Source organism: Arvicola amphibius, chromosome 1 (assembly GCF_903992535.2).
Source record: "Arvicola amphibius chromosome 1, mArvAmp1.2, whole genome shotgun sequence".
In the NCBI taxonomy this organism is placed as follows: domain Eukaryota; kingdom Metazoa; phylum Chordata; class Mammalia; order Rodentia; family Cricetidae; genus Arvicola; species Arvicola amphibius.
In genome coordinates, this window is record NC_052047.1 from 69,942,826 (window position 1) to 69,961,043 (window position 18,218).

Genomic DNA, 18,218 nt, shown 5'->3' on the forward strand with positions numbered 1-18,218 from the left:
CTGGGACGGTGACCGACAAACCGACCGCGCCGGAACAGGTTCTCAGGCGCGGGACCGCGCCGCGAACGACAATCGCCCCACAGTGCCTCGCGGCGCGCACGCGCAGACCGCCGCTCCCGGCGTGGAGCATTGCGGCCCAGCCGGCCGCCTCAGGCAAGCCCCGCGGGGCCGGCCGGGCCCGAGCAGCGGGAGCATGGCGCTGAAACGGATCCAGAAGGTAAGAGTGGCGGAAACAGGGTCCTCACGCTGTTCCGCTCCGCGGGCTGCCGCAGAGACGACAAGCCCGCGGCGAGGCGCGCAGACACCTGCCCCGCGCGAAGCCGAGCCACCGCCGGCGGCACGGATTTAGGAGGCGGGTGCGCGCGCCGAGAGGGCGGCGCGCGGGGGCGGGGTCACGCGACCGTGTCACGTGGGCGCGCAGCTGCGGGCTCGCACTTAGGGAGGAAGGGGAATGCCTAATAAGGTAACTAGTGAGGGGGAGTCTCTCGTCCTGTAGGTAACAGTCTTCTGTTAATCCGTTATCCCAGAGTTTGGGAAATGCATCGCAGAAAACAAAAGTAAAACCCAGTTCTGTTCCCCCTCACCACCCGTTACCATGTGTAAACATTTTAGCATATCTGCTTTTCGTTCTTTTCCTGATCCTGGAAAAAAAAAAAAATTGCCGTAATTCTGATTTGCTCTGATTTGGTTTGTTTTTCTTTGTTTTTTGGGTTTTTTTTTTTTTTTTTTTTTTTTTTGAGACAGGGTCTTTGTGCGGTCCTAACTGACCTGGTCGACCAGGCCAACCTTGAAGTCACAGAGTTGCCTCTACCTCCCAAGAACTGGGAATAAAGGCATGTGCCACCATGCCCCGAATTACGCTGTACTTTGTGACCCACATTTTCATATAGCATTAAAAGTTCGAATTTTCTATGCTGCAAAGTAATATTTATAACTTTTTAAAAAAAAGATCTATTTACTTTGCTGGGCGGCTGTGGCGCATGCCTTTTATCCCAGCACTCTGGAGGCAGAGACAGGCAGATCTCTGTGAGTTTAAAGCCAACCTGGTTTACAGAGCGAGAACCAGGACATCCAGGGTTGTTACACAGAGAAACCCTGTCTCGAAAACAAAACAAGACAAACAAAGTTGTACTTATTTTTAGTTTATATGTATGGGTGTTTTGCTTACATAGATGAAAGTACCCACAGACACTAGAAGAGGGCACTGTTCCTCAGGAACCGCAGTTCCAAGCGGTTTTGACGCCGGTGCTGGGACTCTGGGAGAGCAGTACATACTCCTAACCACTAAGCCATCTCCCCAACCCTATAATCCTAACATTTAACATTTGCATCACATAAGCGATTCTTTCCATCAAGTGGATTCAGGGTATGATTTAGTCAGATTTCTATTGGTGTGATAAACACCATAACCAAAAGCAACTTGGGGAGGAAAGGGTTTGTTTGCCCTACAGGTTAAGCAGTCCATCATCAGAGGAGCCGGGACCTGAAGAAGGGCCCGTGGAACAGGGCTGCTTACTGGTGTGTGCCTTCCGGCTTGCTCTGATTGCTTTCTTATGTGCCCCAGGGCCATGTCCTCAGATACAGCGCCACTCACAGTGGGCTGGGCTCTTCTGCAGCAATCATCAATCAAGTAAATGACCCACAGGCTTGTCTAAGGACAGTCTGATGGAGGGATTTGCTTGATTGAGGTTCCCTCTTCCCAAAGGATTCTAGCTTGTGTCAACTTGACAAAAAACTAAGCAAAACAGTTGACCCTTGTCAACTTAATACACCAATGCACTGCTATTCAACCATGATCTTTTTCTGTTTATCCGCAAGATCTCATTAATATCACAATATAAAACACATTTCCAATTTGGTTTTGTTTTATGCGTATGGATGTTTTGTCTGTGTGTGTGTCTGTGCATCATATGCATGCCTAGTGCTCTGTAGAGGCCAGAAGAGGCTGTCAGATCCTCTGGGACTGAGTTACAGACGTTCCTGAGCCACCATGTGGGTGCTAGGAATCAAACCCATGTCCCCTGCAAGAACAGCAAGTGCTCTTAACCACTGAGCCATCTCTTCAGCGCCCATCCCAACGTTTAAAAGTCCCACAGTCTTTAAAACTCAAACACTTTAGCCAGGCGGCGGTGGCGCCTTTAATACCAGCACTCGGAAGGCAGAGGCAGGTGGGTCTCTTTGAGTAAGGCCAGACTGGTCTACAAGAGCGAGTTCCAGGACAGGTAGGGCTATTACACAGAGAAACCCTGTCTTTAAAAAAACAAAAAACAAACAAAAACAAAAAAACAAAACAAACAAACAACCCTCAAACTTTAAAAGTTCAGTCACAGACTGGAAAGATGGCATAACAATTAAGAGCACTTGTTAATTTTTTTAAAGATTTATTTATTATGTATACAGCGTTCTGCCTACATGTATGCCTGCAGGCCAGAAGAGGGTGCCAGATCTCATGATGGATGGTTGTGAGCCACCATGTGCTAGCTGGGAATTGAACTCAGGACCTCTGGAAAAGTGGCCAGTGCTCTTAACTTCTGAACCATCTCTGCAGCCGCAGATGCTCTCTTCTGACCTTCATGGTCACCAGGCACATATATACATAGAGGAAAAACATTTACACATAAAATATAATGGAAAAAAAATCTAATTTTAAAAAGTTTTTTAAAGTTCATTCTCTTTAAAATATCCAAAGTCAAAGCCACATGGTGGGATATGCCTTTAATACCAATTCTCAGGAGACAGAGACAGGAGGATCCCTGATTCAAAGCCAGCTTGATCTAAAGAAGGCGTTCTAGGACAGCTAGGGCTATACAGGGAAATTCTGTCCCAAAAAAACAAAATAAATATCTAAGGTCTCTTAACTGTAAAATCAAAATGTTACAAACATTCTATTCCAAAGGAGAGAACCAGGGCACAGTTACAATCAAATCGAAACAAAACCCAAATCCTCTCTGAGGTGTAAATAGCTCAGTGTGTGACTTCTGGGACTTGTCTAAAGCTCCAAAGGGTGTGGGCAGCTTCACTTACCTGGCTCTGCCCTCCGTAACATGCATAGTTAGTCTCATAGGCTGATGCCAGGAGAAGGGAGATGGAGAAGAGGAAGAGAAAACCATGCCTTTGAGTTAGGCTTGGAGCTCAGCTAGCAAGCAGCTGCATGGCAGACAGGAAGCCTCATGGGATAGGGTATGGAGCTTCAGAGAAAGAACGAGGATACCCAGAGTCTTAGGAGAGCATGCCCAGACTTAGGCCAGTATAGGGACTGTTTATTACCACTTTAGCTTGGCCTTAGGTTAACCCTCCTTCCTGAAGTGTGGTCCGAGCCATGCGATTGATCACCCAACTGGATTAACTATTAGGTTTTGGGTAGCTTGTAATATTAGGTCTCCATCCAAACCCAAAGTTGATTCCACTGTCTGTATCAGGAGATAGCTTCTCTTAACAGAACTCCAATGCCACTGTTAACACTCAATGCCTTTGAAGAAGCAATCCTAAAATCATTTAAGGGATGAGCTAAGTAAGATTGGGAAATAAATAAAACCTATTCCTATCATGAAAATCCAGAGATACCGTTCCACAGCTGTTCACTAGAAGGGATTAATGTCTGGACTGGAATGTCCAAGTTAGGAAGATTACTGGTGTTCTTAGCCAAGGAATCAAGGCCATTCCTACAACTGCTGCTTTTGGCATCCCTGCCCCTAAACTGTCTAGCCCATCTCTATCTCCTCGTCTCATCATTTCCCCTTCCTGAAGAATTAACCCAAGCTCTCATTAGGGAATTAGGATGACAGTCTATCTGGCTTCTTTGTGTTGATTGGGATCATCAAGTGTGTCAGTTGGGTTACCAGTGGGCCTATCTAAAGGACCCTGAAAATACACTAATGGCTCCATTTGTAACAGTCAGATGTAGTGAGGAAAAGAAGTTCTTGACTGGTACCTGGAAAGAAACGTCAGGGAAACGTGAAACTTTGAGCAGAGAAAATTATTCCATTCCCCAAGATCAGGCATGAGCTATAATAAAATCTTAGGACTATAAGCTCTAGACAGACATCTAAGAAGACAGAACAGAGGTCATTTAAAAATGTTCAAAGTCTATTAGAATCCCTTGATAGGCTCACAAGAACATGCTTCATTGGGCTCCTCCTCGGCTGTTCTTCTCTCTGGTCTCTAAGGCTTGACTCCCCAGTGATAATACCAGGATGTACTTTTAGGCAGTGTGATAGCTGTTGGGCTGGCTAGGCTCACAGTGTGAAGTCCCTCTCAGATGGTGTGTTAGCTGGGGTTTTCTAGAGGAACAGAACTGATAGAATGGGAATATATATATGGGACTTAGTAGCGTGGCTTACAGGCTGTGGTCTGGCTGGTCCAATAGTGACTGTCTCTCTGTGGAAAAATGAAGAATTTTGTGGTTGTTTTGAACACCAGGCTGGCCATCTCAGCTGATCTTCAGTCTCTTGGAACCCCAAAAAGTAGGTTTTACCTCCAGCAAAGGGTTGTAGGATAGGTGAGCTTACCATCAAGAGTGAGAGCCAGCAAGCAAACGGCAAAAGCCTCCTTCTCCTATGTCCTTTTCTGTGGGCTGCCATCAGACAGTGTGGCCCAGGGGAGCATGGCTCCTCCCACCCCACATCATCCAGTCAAGAAAATCTCTCACGGGTGCACCCAGCTGCTTGCATTTTAATTGTTTCCAGATATAGTCAAGTCGACCATCAAGATTAGCCATCCCACAAGGTGTCATCTGGATCGCATTTTGATCTTCCTTTGGTTCCTAGATATAAAGGACTACTCACCTTGAACTCTGTTTATTTTTATTTTGTTCATATGTCTGTGTTTCTTTGTGTATGTCTATGTCACATATGTAAAGATGTTCTTGGAGGCCAGAAGAGGATGTTGGATCCCCTCGAGCTGGAGTTAGGGTAGTTATAAGTTCCTTGAAGTGGGTGCTGGGATCAGAACTCAGGTCTTCCGGAAGAGCAGCAAGTGCTCTTATCTGCTGAGCCATCTCTCTAGTCTGTCACCGTGAACTTTGACCATTTGCATCCTCCTCTGAGAGTAGCCTCCTGCCTGACCTTCTTTCCCAGCCTCTCCGAAGGCCTCTGCCTTCTGCTGAATGGCAGCAATAGAGGCAGCTCCCTAGGCCTATAGCAACCTAACTCCTGTCTTGTATCCTAGGAACTGACTGACTTACAGAGGGATCCGCCTGCTCAGTGTTCTGCAGGACCTGTAGGTGATGACTGTAAGTATTTTTCCAGAAGATTCCAGAAGGCTTGTAACCAAAACCTTCAATGTTATCAGGGCCAGACCTCATTCCCACTCTCCTTAGATGAACAGGTCTTAAGAAATCTAATTGTTTTCTTTCACATGCTTATAAACTGCTTTTTGTTAGTTTGTTTTGAGACAGCTGAGGTTGACCTCGAGTACATAATTGTTGCTCAGGTTGGCCTCAAACTCTTAATATTCCTGTCTTATCTCCCACATTGCTGGAAGCATGTGCCACCTTGCCCAGTGTGGATTGCTTTTCTTTTCATTAGCTCTTTTTGTTTGTTTGTTTATTGTTTTGTTGTTTTTGAAGCTCAAGGACATTTCCATTGTATTATAATTTGGGAACAATAACAACAAGAAAGGCAAACTGTAAATTTTACCAATTGCCAGGAGGAAAGAGATGGAGAAGAGAAGTAGTTACCTATTAAGTTAGAGCACTGAAAGGTGTGTTGCACAATGGAGCTTAGCCTCGATGAAGCCGGGGACTGGGTTCTTCCGAGACCTAGTGAAAAGTCAGGAAAGAGGCAGCTCGAGCATGCTTAGGATTTTGGCTAGTATCCAAAAAAAAAAAAAAAAAAAAAAAAAAAAAAAATAGAAAGGGAAGAATGGAAAAGTTCCAGAATTCAGTAAAGTGGGCAGGCTAAACAGTGAAGATCTGCAAGCTCCTGCCTGAAGTGCTTTTTCAGTGGAGATCCTGAGCTCACCTCAGTGTGACTGGTCAGGTTACATTCCAGATGGAGCCTGAACTGTTGGAAGTCATTCTCTACTGAGTCAGAAGGAAGACAGATTGTCCCAGATGAGACATGGGATACTGTGCAAATGGTACACAGCTAGCTGAAGAGGACTGGACCTGTGAGCACGCTGGCAGAGGACTGACAGGGCGTGGCAGCTGCTGTTTGCCTCCGCCAAGACAATATGAGTAGCTGTTCTCCCACCTCTGCGCTTCTCCATGGGAGACTGGAGAAGCAGCTCCAGCCAGACCTCTGCCACCTCACAGCAGGTTGGTTGTGGGCTGTTGGGTCTCTGGACAGTCCTTCACACTGTACAAGGACGGCACAGTGACAGGAGAACTGTGTGAGGAAGGGCGGATCCTTCATACACACGGCAAAGACTTGAAGAGCGGGGCTTAATCCAATAGAACAACCTATGGCAGCTAATCTGGATTGAATCACTATAGGAACAAACCTCAGCCTTGCCTGTAAGGAATTCCAGATCAGGTTGAGGTGAGAAGCTCCACACTAACTGTGGGTGGTACCACTCCACGGGTGGGAGTCCCGGATAGACTAGAAGAAAGCTAGCTAAGCATCAGCATCCTCTCCGTGCTTCCTGACTGTAGAGGCTGTGGTTGACTTCTGGAGCTCCTACTGCTGTGCCTTCTCTGCCATGCTGGACTGTACCCCAGAACTGTGAGCTAGAGTAAATCCCTCCCTCCCTCCTTAGGTTGCTTCGGTCAGGTATTCCATTGTAGCAATAAGGAGAGTAGCTAATACAGCCCCGCCTTTCAGGTGATTGGATAGATAAAGTGTGAACCCGGTTTGATTTCTAGCAGTCACATAATAGCTCACAACCATCCCTAACTCCAAGTCCAGCCCTATTCTGGACTCTGCAGGCACCAGGCACGCACATGGTACTTATACATACTTTCAGGCAAAACATTCATGCAGAAAATAAAAGTAAAGCTTACAAAAAGAATATTAATGCATATAATGCCACTGGATTATACATTTAAAAGTTGAACAACAGAGAAACCCTGTCTCAAAAAACCAAAAAAAAAAAAAAAAGAAAAAGTTGAACAAATGGCTAGGCATAGTGACTCAGCAAGTGAAGTGTGTGCTGCTAACATCTGATCTCCCGAGTCAAATCCGCAGAACTCACAGATGAAAGGAAGGAAGGGACTCCTCCATTCATCTTCTGACCTCTGTGTGTGCGCTGTGGCACCACACACACCACCATAATCATTTAAAATTGCTTTAAAGAAGTGATATTTTCATTAGCTCAGGCAACTGTAAGTAAGCATTTGATTGAAATACTGAGGAAGATCTGTGAGCTGCTTGGCTGCCTTTCTGCAGCCAAGGGGTTTCGGAAGCTTCTCTTTAGTCCTTGTGTTCTAAACATGAGTGTTGTCTCTGTCCTGCTGACGCGGACTGAGCTGAGAGAGTATTTAAACAGGTGAAGGACAACCAGGACAAGCCCAGGCCTTAACCCTGGCCCTATTTTCGTACCTGTCATGAATTTATATGAGATGAATCCTCTTGAGATAAAGACCTCTAAAAACTCAGAAGGCCACCCACTAGTGAAAAGACGTCTTCCGCAGAGGAGTCCATTGCCCTGAGGGACTCTGGAACCTTGGATATGGCTATTTGGAGCATTCAAAAGAAGAGGTAGAGCAGGGAAGACAGCCCAAGACGCTGGAGAGAAGAGAAGGTTTGATAAGAAAGTGGCTGCCGAAGGGCAGGAACTTGAGAACAGGAAAGCTTCATCTTGATTAGTCCTCGAGTCCTCAGAGCACTGCCTGGGTCGCTGAGTGAGATGATGTGTGTGACCAAGGGGCCCCACAGCCTGGAAGAGACTCTCTGAAAAGAGCTTCAGAATGAATCAAGGGGGAAACTGGGGAGCAGAAAGGGCTTGTCAGCAGCAACATGTAGAGTGGCAGAAGACTAGTTAAGGCATAATTGTGTGGAGAGAGCACTGAGTTGTAGTTCTGCCTGTGTAGTAAATGAGTCATGGGCTGGAGAAAGGGCTCGGTGGCTAAGAGCACTGGCTGCTCTTTCAGAGAGCCTGATCTCAGTTCCCAGCCCCACGTGGCATCCACAACTGTCTTCAGCTGCAGTTCCAGGGAACCCAACACTGTTACAGCCTTCTCAGTACCAGGCATGTGTGGTACACATGCATACATGCAGGCAAAATACCCACACACATCAAATAAAAATAAATCTTGAAAAAAAGAAAAGAATTATTCTTAACCAAAAAAGATATGTGAGTTATCAAAACTCGGTCTCTGAGAGCTGCTCATCAGCCGTGTCATGGTGAAGTCTCGTTAACGGCTCAGCACTGCGGCGCTGGTCAGCGCTCCTGATGGCCATAGCTGTGTCTAGGAAATCAAGTTGCATCTGTGTCACTTTAGTACCTTGAACCCTGGTGACAGTAACTTCCGGGGACCCCTGGGAGTCCTTGTGAGTCTTGGAGCTTGAGGGTGCTTTTTAAAGCCCCAAACTTGTAGTCAGTGTCAGAAATGAAGTGGTTCTGTGTGGGTCTTGTGCCCTGAGCTTGGTGGCACCTTCTCAGTAGAACAGACACCTGGACTGAGGAGTCCCTTACACGGCCATCTCTCTTTTGTCTTGTAGTGTTCCACTGGCAGGCGACCATCATGGGCCCGGTAGGTAATGCTGCATGCACAACTCTAGCTTGTTCTTGTACTTCACGTTTCCTGCAGGCATTGATTGCTTCCTGTCTTGTCCTGCCAGAATGACAGTCCTTACCAAGGAGGTGTTTTTTTCCTGACCATCTACTTCCCTACAGATTATCCTTTCAAGCCCCCAAAGGTGAGGCTGCCCCCAACTCCCATAATGTTTTGATAAAAGGACAGCTTACGATGACATTCTGTGTCACAAGTAGAGAGCTGAGTGTGTACCTTCCCCCCATGCTCTGCTGTTCCAAACAACGGCTATAACCTGCTGGGACTTTAAACTACAGATATTCATGATTAATCCTTGTCTTATGGTCTCTCTTGCTGAGATAAAACGTCATGGCCAATCACCTCGGAGAAGAAAGGGTTTATTTCGTCTTATGACTCTTAGGTCACACTCCATCACTAAGGGAAGACACTCAAGCAGGAACCTGGACACAGGGCCGTGTGTAGAGACTGTGGAGGAATGCTGCTCACTGCCTGGCTTCTCATGGTTTACTCAGCTTATTTTCTTACACAACCCAGGGCCACCTGCCCAGAGGTGGCATCACCCACAGTGAACTGGGTCGTCCTACACCAATCATTGATCAAGAAAATGCCCTACAGCTGGGTAGTGGTGGCACTCGCCTTTAATCCCAGCACTCAGGAGCCAAGGCAGAGGTGTGTCTGAGTTCAAGGCCAGCATGATTTACAGAGTGAGTTCCAGGACATCCAGAGCTACATAGTAACACCCCCCCCCTTTTTTTTTTCTTTTTTTGTTTTTTCGAGACAGGGTTTCTCAGTAGCTTTGGAACCTGTCCTGGAACTCACTCTGTAGACCAGGCTGGCCTTGAACTCACAGAGATCCACCTACCTCTGCCTCCTGAGTGCTGGGATTGATGGCATGTACCGCCACCACCCTCCTATGGCTGTTTCTTATGGTGACTGTTAGCTCATCATAAACATAATTAAAGTTGGTTTTTGCGCAGATATTTGGGCTTTGGGTTCTTTCCACCAACCTGCTTATTATTCTTCACAGCACAGTGCGTAGGGAAGTTGGCATCAATTCCCCATGGTCAAAATGAGAATCCAGCAAGAAATGGGTTGGGGTACTTCTCTTGGAGTGGCCTGCCTTTGCCCCCTTAGCTGGGATGGGTGCACTGCCGAAAGCTCTTCACTTGGATTCTTTTCCAGATCTCCTTTGGCTTATCTGACTTGGTGTCTTATTTTTACAGGTTGCTTTCACTACCAAAATCTATCACCCTAATATAAACAGCAATGGCAGCATCTGCCTGGACATCCTGAGGTCACAGTGGTCCCCAGCATTGACTGTGTCCAAAGGTAGAGACACTGACATGGACTCAGCATGCCTGTCTCATGTACTTTTACCCCTTTGCTGACTAGTGTACATGGAAACTCAGGGAGGACAGACGACTTCCCTAGATCACAGAGCCCTGCCCAGTTCTGTGCACCTCATCCTCCACCCGTAAGGAGATGGCATGTAAAACACCGTGCCTGTGCCCTAGTGGTTCTCAGCAGTCACTGCTGTGTGATGCCCAAAACAGCCAAGTGGGTACAAGAAGACAACTCTACTTGCATTTTTCACCCAAAAGTCAAAAGACAAATATTAAACTTTTCTCTTCCTTCATTCATTCGTCCAAGAAGGACCAACACAGACTGTGAGTCGTCTCTGAAAGGACAGATACAGGACCTGATCTCAAGAGTCTGTGAAGAAATTTTCCTTTCCCAAAACAAGTGATAATGAGCATGTTGTGAGTGAGATTAAGAATTCAGTTTAGCCGGGCATGGTGGCATATACCTCTAATCCCAGCACTTGGGATGCAGAGGCAAGCAGATCCCTGTGAGTTCAAGGCCAGCCTGGTCTATAGGACAGCTAGGACTACACAGTGAAATCCTCTCTCAAAAATCAAAAAAAATAAAAACAATCCAATTTAAACCCTGCTATGGAACTATAGGTATTCCTGAACTAAGATTGGGTATGGGTAGGTGGTACCACAAGCCACCACCCCACCCCAGATGAGTGGGACATAGGCAAAGCAAACTGCAGAGCTTTGGACATTGGGAGAGGCTCCAAACTGTGTGGGACAACTGGCAGGACAGGCTTTGGATGCTAGAAAAGGCCTGCAGAGATGGATATGGTAAATTCAGGACAGAACCACCACCTTTATGCTGTGCAGGGTCACAGTGGACTCTGTCAGACTGACACATCTAGGAAACAGGCCAACATTCTGCCAAAATGGCTCTTCTCTGGGTTGTTCCTCAGGTAGACAGCCTTATCCCACTGTCCAGGAAAGTCAGGGGCCGCCATCAGCGTCAGAAAAGAGGGGAGAAAGGAGAACAGCAGCAAGGGGCCCTTACAAAGGGCAGGCAGCCTGAATGATGTGGAGGGAGCTCACCGTCCTCGAGTGGCAGACTTGGAACATTAGAGAATTGAATCTCTTCACTAAAGGGGACCCACCCTTCCCATCGGTAGGAAACTGTTGTCAGGACTTTGGACTCGGTAAAGCCAGTCTGTTTTGAGTCATGGTAGATTTAGGGCAAAGCACAAATACAGTTCTCAAAGTTTTATCTGCTCCTCAGCAGGCCCTGGTAAATAACTTCCTTTGTTCAAGGCCTTTGACAGTAGAGTGCAGTAGGAAGATGCATTGGCTTTGTAGTCCTGGTTCAGAGTCTCAGTCTAGCTTCAAGATTCTGAATTCCTGTCTTCCTACCACTAAACAAAGACGTCTGGAGCACTGTCAGTGTGTGGGATGGGCACAGATGGGGGTTTTGGGAGAGTGAGAACTAAGACCTCGGGCTTCTGTGAAGTAGGGAGGTAAAGTCCCGGACCACAGGGGAAGGCGGTGTCCTAGAACAGTGTGCAGGAACTACCCTGCAACGTGCAGCATGCTGGTATTTTAACAGCAAATATTATCATGAGTTGAACAGAATCACCAAATTGGAGCGCTGCGGGAAACAGTGCAGTTCAGGAGGCTCACTGGACCCACACGTGACCCACACGTGACCCACAGGCGACCCACAGGCCCATGGCCCCCGCTGACTGACGCTTTCTTTTCTTCCTAGTTCTCTTGTCCATCTGTTCTCTTCTCTGCGACCCCAACCCTGATGACCCACTGGTGCCAGAAATAGCCCACACCTACAAGGCCGACAGAGAGAAGTATGCGTCCTCTTTGGGTTGGCTTTGTGTGTGGCTGCCTCAGTTCCCACGGACATCTTCCCCCCTCCAAGCCAAGCCCATGTATGCAGTGGGTGTGCCCTGGGTTTAGCCTCCTGGCTCTTCCTAACACATCCTTTGGCTCAGAGGAGGTTGAAGGGATAAAAACACTTTGCCCTCCCAGATCAACTGTCATTGCTGAATCCTAAAATATTGACAGCTAAGTCAGTGGTCAGTCAACAAAGGACCCAGAAGAATATGACAAGGAAATTCTGGATTGAATTACAAGGTTTATGACATAAAATAAGGGGGTTGTCTTCTTGGAAATCCCTAGAATGAGGCTGAAGCCAGTCAGGGTGGGCAGCACTGCCAAGGTTAGCTTGCTGGTGAAGATTAGAAGTGCAGAGTGCGTGGCTGCATGATCAGCACACCTGCCCTCACTGTCAGCTGTTTACACACCGGTTAGACCCAGGGCTGTAGGGCTCCCCTCCTTGGCCAGGTACAGCCTTATGCTGAAGCATGGTTGCTAGAGCGTATGCAAGGGTCACTAGTACGTGGCAGTCTCTGAGCAGGGGTCAAGGGTGCCAGAGCCAAGCAGCAGACCTACTGATGGCACAGCCCACTGTGTGGCGCTAGATCCGGACCTTTTTCTTCTTTTTAGATTTTATTTTTATATGTGTGGGTGTTTTGCCTATATGCATGTCTCTGCACCATGTGCATATGTGGTGCCAGCACAGGCAAGAAGAGGACATTGACTCCCCTGGAACTGGAGTTACATAGGGTTGTGAGCTGCCATGTGGGTACTGGGAATTGAACTTGGGTCCTCTAGAAAGAGCAGCCAGTGCTCTTTGTTGTTGTTGTTTGTTTGTTTGTCTGGTTTGGGTTTGTTTATTTTTTAGGGAGAGGGTTTCAATTCCCAGCACCCACATGGCAGCTCACAACTGTCTGTAACTCCAGTTCCAGAGGATCTGGCATCCTCACACAAGACATGCAGGCAAAACATCAACATGCATGAAATAAACTAACTTTTAAAAGATAGCAAAAAAGAAAAAAAAAAAGCTAGGCAGTGGTGGTGCACGCCTTTAACCTTAGCACTAGGGAGGCAGAGGGAGGTGGATCTGTGAGTTTAAGGCTAGCCTGGTCTACAGAGTGAATCCAGTACAGCCAGGGCTACATAGAGAAACCTTGTCTCAAAAAAAAAAAAAAAGATTAATAAGTCTTTTTAGTTCATCAGTTACTTTTGTCTGAAGAGATTAGGATAAAAAAGGAGTTTTTTCAAGCTTTTTTTCTTGAGGCATTCATTCATTCTTTCATTCATTTGGTTTTTCAAGGCAGGGTTTCTCTGTGTAACAGCCCTAGCTGTTACAGGAACTAACTCTGTAGACCAGGCCTCTAACTCACATAGATCCACTGCCTCTGCCTCCCAAGTGCTGGGATTAAAGGTGCATGCCACCACTGCCCAGCTTTATTTTTTCCGAGACAGGGTTTCTCTGTGACTTTGGAGCCTGTCTTGGAACTAGCTCTTGTAGACCAGGCTGGCCTCAAACTCACAGAGATCCGCCTGCCTCTGCCTTCCGAGTACTGGGATTAAAGGTGTGCGCCACCACTGCCCAGCTTCTTGAGGCCTTTATAAATATGAATTCCTTAATAAAGTTTCCCAGTACCAGGCAAAGTGAATCTGAATTGACCAGATTTTAAAGTTTTTGCTTGTTTGTTTTGGAGATGGTAGTGTTTGATACAGGGTCTCACTGAGTAACCCTGTCTGGGCTTGATCACAGAAATCCACCTACTTCTGCCTCTTGAGTGCTAGGATAGTAGTGTATCACCACGCCCAGCTTAAACTGTATTTATTTTAATGTTTAGTGTGAGCTGCTTTCAATGAACCAGAATTAACTTTCGGTATCCTCTGGTTACACATTTCTAACTTACTATTGTATGTATGACACCAGTCCTCATTGCAGTACGAAGCTAAGGGCAGATACCTACAGAGCCCCGACTCGGTACCAGGTGTGGCCTGGGAGCTTTACACAGGGCCGTCCAGGCCTCCCTGCAGCCCCACAAAGCAGATGATGTTTTATGTTTCAGGGTAAACAGTCAAGGGATGTGATAAGCCATTCACAAAGATGTGACCCAGCTACAAAAGGTCACGTGGATTCAGACTATGCCAGCATTCTGGAGTTTGTGTGCCAGGCAGCCTGGAATATTCCAAGCTGAATTCTGTCCACATCTTTCATTCATACTGAAGGGCATGGGAGAGAAAAGACTGGGTTTGCATTATTGTAAACCACCACAGGTAGTTATGGAGGAGCAACAGGAAGCACCACGCTAACGGGTTACACCCATAGCCGAAGTCCTGTTCCAGAGAAAGCCTTTGTTTCATTCATCCATCAGTCCCAGAGCCTGACAAGTGGCAGCTTTACCCCCTCATGTTCTCTACTCCACATTGAAAGGATAACGTTTCAAGTGAGGTGTCGCTCCGTCTGATTTTTTCTTCCAGATACAACAGACTAGCAAGAGAGTGGACACAGAAATATGCTATGTAAGTGCCTCGAAGGCTCCATGGGAGACACTGTCCAAGAGAAGCTTGTCAGGCAGAGTGGCCTTCCTGTGCAGCTCTGAGCTATTGGCTAAGGCACTCACAGAACATCCTCCATTCACACGCGTGTTGGCCACTCACTTCCTCTGGCTGCAGCATGTTGGTGGTGCCACTTCCAGCCATTGTTGCCTTGACAGTATCACTTACACCTTTGATGCCAAATCAGCAACCATCGTTATGATCTACAGTCTTCCTGGTTACACTAGAACTGGTCTATGCCCCAACTTGTCTGCTTGTCTCTGGGGAATCAAGCCATGCATGCCTCCCCTACTTGTCCTCAAATGGTGCCACTAGTCACTGTGGCACTACACAGGGGCCCCGTCTGTTCCCTAACCCACATGGCCTCTGCCTTTAGAATACAGTGCTGTCCTGAGGGCCCAGGGCAGAGTGGGCTTTCTTCACATTCTGTCTGCCACAGAACCATGTCCTCAGGAGCTCCTGGGAACTGGAAAAGCATCCCGTGAGAGTGCTTCTGCTGCCTTCCACCTCCGCCCTCTACAGTGCTATATGCTGCATTCCTCTCCTCACACCCACAACAAGTGGGAAACATCAGGATGTATAAAGCATGTAACACCCCAGAAGGAGGATGACGTCAGACACGGAGAGGTGGGGTTAAGCTTTTGTATGTGGTGAGGCTTTCCCCACTTTTCTCCCACTGGGAACTTAACATGAAGTTCAAGCATAAGCTATTCACAGACTGGAACACATGGAAGGAGAGGGACTTCAAATGCAAATAAAATTGAAATTCCTTCAGAACTATGACAATTGGCACTTTTTCTCCTTTCAGACAGAATTAGCAGGTTCTCCAGAGATTTGAGTAGGCTTTAAGTGCTTGGCTTCCTCTGTGGGCTTTCTGATGGAGCAAGGTTTGCTCTTAAGAGTACGGAGCTCTGAGATTAGTTACCTAGGAAAAAGCAATAATGAGCACATCTGTGTATGTGAAATGTGTTTTTGAAGACAGTCTTGCTACATAGCTCAAGCTGACCTTGAATTCTGGTTCCTCCTGTCTCAGTCTTCTGAAAGTTGGGCTTACTAGCATATGCCACCACATCTGGCTAGGAAAGAAACTTCTAGAAAAGACTACAAAGAGAGAAGAGATCTAAGGAGTTTCTTTAGAGGGCTCTTTGGTTTTGTTTTGGTTTTTTTGTAGATGAGTTCTCACAATATAGTCCAGACTAGCCTAAAACTAGAGATCATTCGCCCTGGTCTAACAGGTATATCCATGACACCTAGCCTTAACTTAGTCTTCTGAATTGGTTATAACGCTGGTCTATTCCCAGACAGTAATGGTTGGTGAATCAGAACAGGGGGAGATGAGAAAAACTATGCCTCCCAAACCAGGTGAGGCCTAAGAGGGCAAGGAGGAAGAAGTCTGCTGACCTAACGCTTGAGGATCAGCCAAGGGAGATTGGTTTGCTCTGAAAACAAGTAACCAGGCATGGCTGTGCACACCTGTAATCCCAGCATGCAGGAGAAGTGGAGGAAAGAGGTTCAAGGCCAGCCTCAGCCACATAAGACTACCTAAAACAGAAAAGAAGCTAACCAATGCCAGTGAGTACAATTCTGAGCTCATTCACACCACTTTGTAGTCACCAGCCTTTGGGGCGTTGGGCTTTCTTCCTTGCTTTTCACCCTGCTGGGCATTACTCTTTAAGTTTGTTTCTTAAATGTTAGGGGGAAGAATGGTCCTACTGAAGTGTTCTGCAAGGCTGCTACCACATCTTCTCACCCAAGCTGTAACACCATGTGCACTTCAGCTCAGCAGAACACAGCACTTTGTAGAGGGTAACTCAGCCAGCAAAGGGACACAGTTTCACATCAGAGGCAGGCAGACAGGAAAGTCCTGGCACAACATGGTGTTAAGGCTATGAACATCTAAATGTTAGCCTTTCAAGTTTAGTAGTTTATGACTCCAAGCAAACATCCATTTTTCTAGATCTAGAGTATCCCCAAGCGAGTAGAAAAAGTAAAATGAGCCCTTTGATGTTCCCAGTGCAAATTACTAATTTTTGGAACCCTAAAATGAGCTTCATACCACTTGGGTGGACTTATGCTCAGGCAGTCTTATGCTTGGGCAGTCTTGTGCTCAATCCTTTGGATTCTCTGCCACTGAGAAGGGGCCCACCTATTTGTCATGCTCCCAGTTCAACCTGTGGAATAGGCTCTTGGGTCAAAAGCCATATTTTGAAGATGAACCATGGTGTGCTTGGTTCTGTGGCACCCACATCTACAGACACTATTAAGATCAGTCCTTGGTCAGTAACTGAACAGCAGATCTTGAAAGCCATCTGTGGAGTAATATGATCTCCCCCTCCCACCCCCGGTGGACCATAGAGATCAGAGAAATGCATGGGTTTAAGTCAGTGGTTCTCCACTTGTGGGCAGAGACCCCTTTGGGGGTTGCATATCAGATATTTACATTACCATTCATGAAAGAAGCAAAATTAGTTATGAAATAACATCAAACTAATTTCATGCTTAGGGTCACCACAACATGAGGAACTGTATTAACAGGTCGCAGCATCAGGAAGGCTGAGAACCACTGGTTTAAGTGATCCCTGAGCAACAAATGACAGCGGGAGCTGAGAGGCTGGCTCAGTGGGAAAGAGCACTTTTTTCACAAGCTTGAAAACCTGAGCTCAGACACCCAGAAGCTGCTTTAAAAGCTGAGTTTGGCTCTGTGTGTCTATAACTTAAGTATTATGGGGAGGCAGAAACTGGAGGATCCTATGACTTGCTGGCCACCAACCTAGCTCCAGGCTCAGTAAGAGACCTGCCTCGAAGGAATAAGGAGAAGAATGAAAGAGCAGACGCTTGACATTGCTCTCTGGCCTCCACAGACAACACAAGTATGCATACACCCCCATCCATGTACATGTACCACACACACAATATATGTTACCTCTTTTGGAAGATTTGGGTTTGCTAAATGGAGCTGAAGTTTCTTTTTAATACTTTTTTTTTTTTTTGACAGGGTCTCACTTCCAGCCAGGAAATCAATGGGTAGGCCAAACTGGCTTCAAAATCATAGAGATCTACCCACCTCTGCCTCCTTCACACCCATTTTATTTTTATACCTTTGTGTGATGTGCACCATGTCCATGCATGGTGTCAGCAGAGACAAGAAGAGGGCAGCAAGCACACTAGAACTGGAGTTACAGGGGGTTGTGAGCTGCCATGTGAGTGCTGGGAATTGAACCTGGGTCCCCTAGAAGAGCAGCCAGTGCTCTTAACCACCAAGCTATCTCACCACCACCACCATCCACCAGAACCAGTAGCACCAGCAGCACCAGACAGAACCATCAGCATCAACAGCACCAGAACGAACAGCGCCAGCAGCACCACCAGCATCAGCACCGGCAACACCAGCACCACTCAAGAGGCAGAAGCTTGAGTTCTAGATCGGCCTGGGCATCATCTACATCATCTAAAATAGAAATTAAAAAATTAGCTCAATAGTGGGATAGTGCTTTGTGTGTCATCTCTAGTTCAAAAACAGTTGCCTGAACTTCCTTATGATGGATCATGGGCGCATTCCATCACGCGGGATACTGATGATTAAATTTTTTTTTTCTTTTCTGTTCTTTTTTTTTTCCATACAGGGTTTGTCGGTGTAGCCCTGGCTGTCCTGGAACTTGGTTTGTACACCAATCTAGTCTGAATTTAAAGATCACCTGCCTCTGCTTCCCGAGTGCTGGGATGAAAGGGGTGCGCCACCGCACCAGCTATCAGATTAAATTTCTGAGGCGCAAGTGCACACACAGGCTCAGGATTACTCATCCGGAGCGACTTGGGAATCTACTATC

General features: G+C 46.8%; 1 protein-coding gene across 12 annotated transcripts; it reads left to right on the forward strand.

Moving 5' to 3' along the window:
* The first annotated feature begins 70 nt into the window (after positions 1-70).
* On the forward strand, positions 71-17,991 carry Ube2d4 (ubiquitin conjugating enzyme E2 D4 (putative)). Of its 12 annotated transcripts, none has more exons than XM_038329536.1 (8): positions 71-217; positions 5,167-5,230; positions 8,601-8,632; positions 8,721-8,798; positions 9,877-9,982; positions 11,726-11,900; positions 14,314-14,355; positions 17,387-17,991. In XM_038329536.1, exons 1-8 carry the CDS (start codon positions 194-196, stop codon positions 17,607-17,609), a joined length of 744 nt encoding a protein of 247 aa, XP_038185464.1. In that variant the 5' UTR covers positions 71-193; the 3' UTR covers positions 17,610-17,991. The 12 variants fall into 12 exon arrangements, 10 of the variants coding, with proteins under 10 accessions (XP_038185464.1, XP_038185472.1, XP_038185403.1 ...); XM_038329475.1 differs by having other exon boundaries at positions 96-217; positions 11,726-11,819; XM_038329494.2 differs by lacking the exon at positions 17,387-17,991 and adding an exon at positions 14,831-15,171 and having other exon boundaries at positions 96-217.
* The last annotated feature ends 227 nt before the right edge of the window (positions 17,992-18,218 follow it).

Excerpts from the sequence above, each read along its gene's own strand:
- Ube2d4 (XM_038329536.1), top strand. The coding sequence starts at position 194 with ATGGCGCTGAAACGGATCCAGAAG. Across the intron at positions 5,231-8,600 it reads AGGACCTGTAGGTGATGACT|TGTTCCACTGGCAGGCGACC; the intron begins GTAAGTATTTTT and ends TTTGTCTTGTAG. Across the intron at positions 8,799-9,876 it reads ATCCTTTCAAGCCCCCAAAG|GTTGCTTTCACTACCAAAAT; the intron begins GTGAGGCTGCCC and ends TTATTTTTACAG.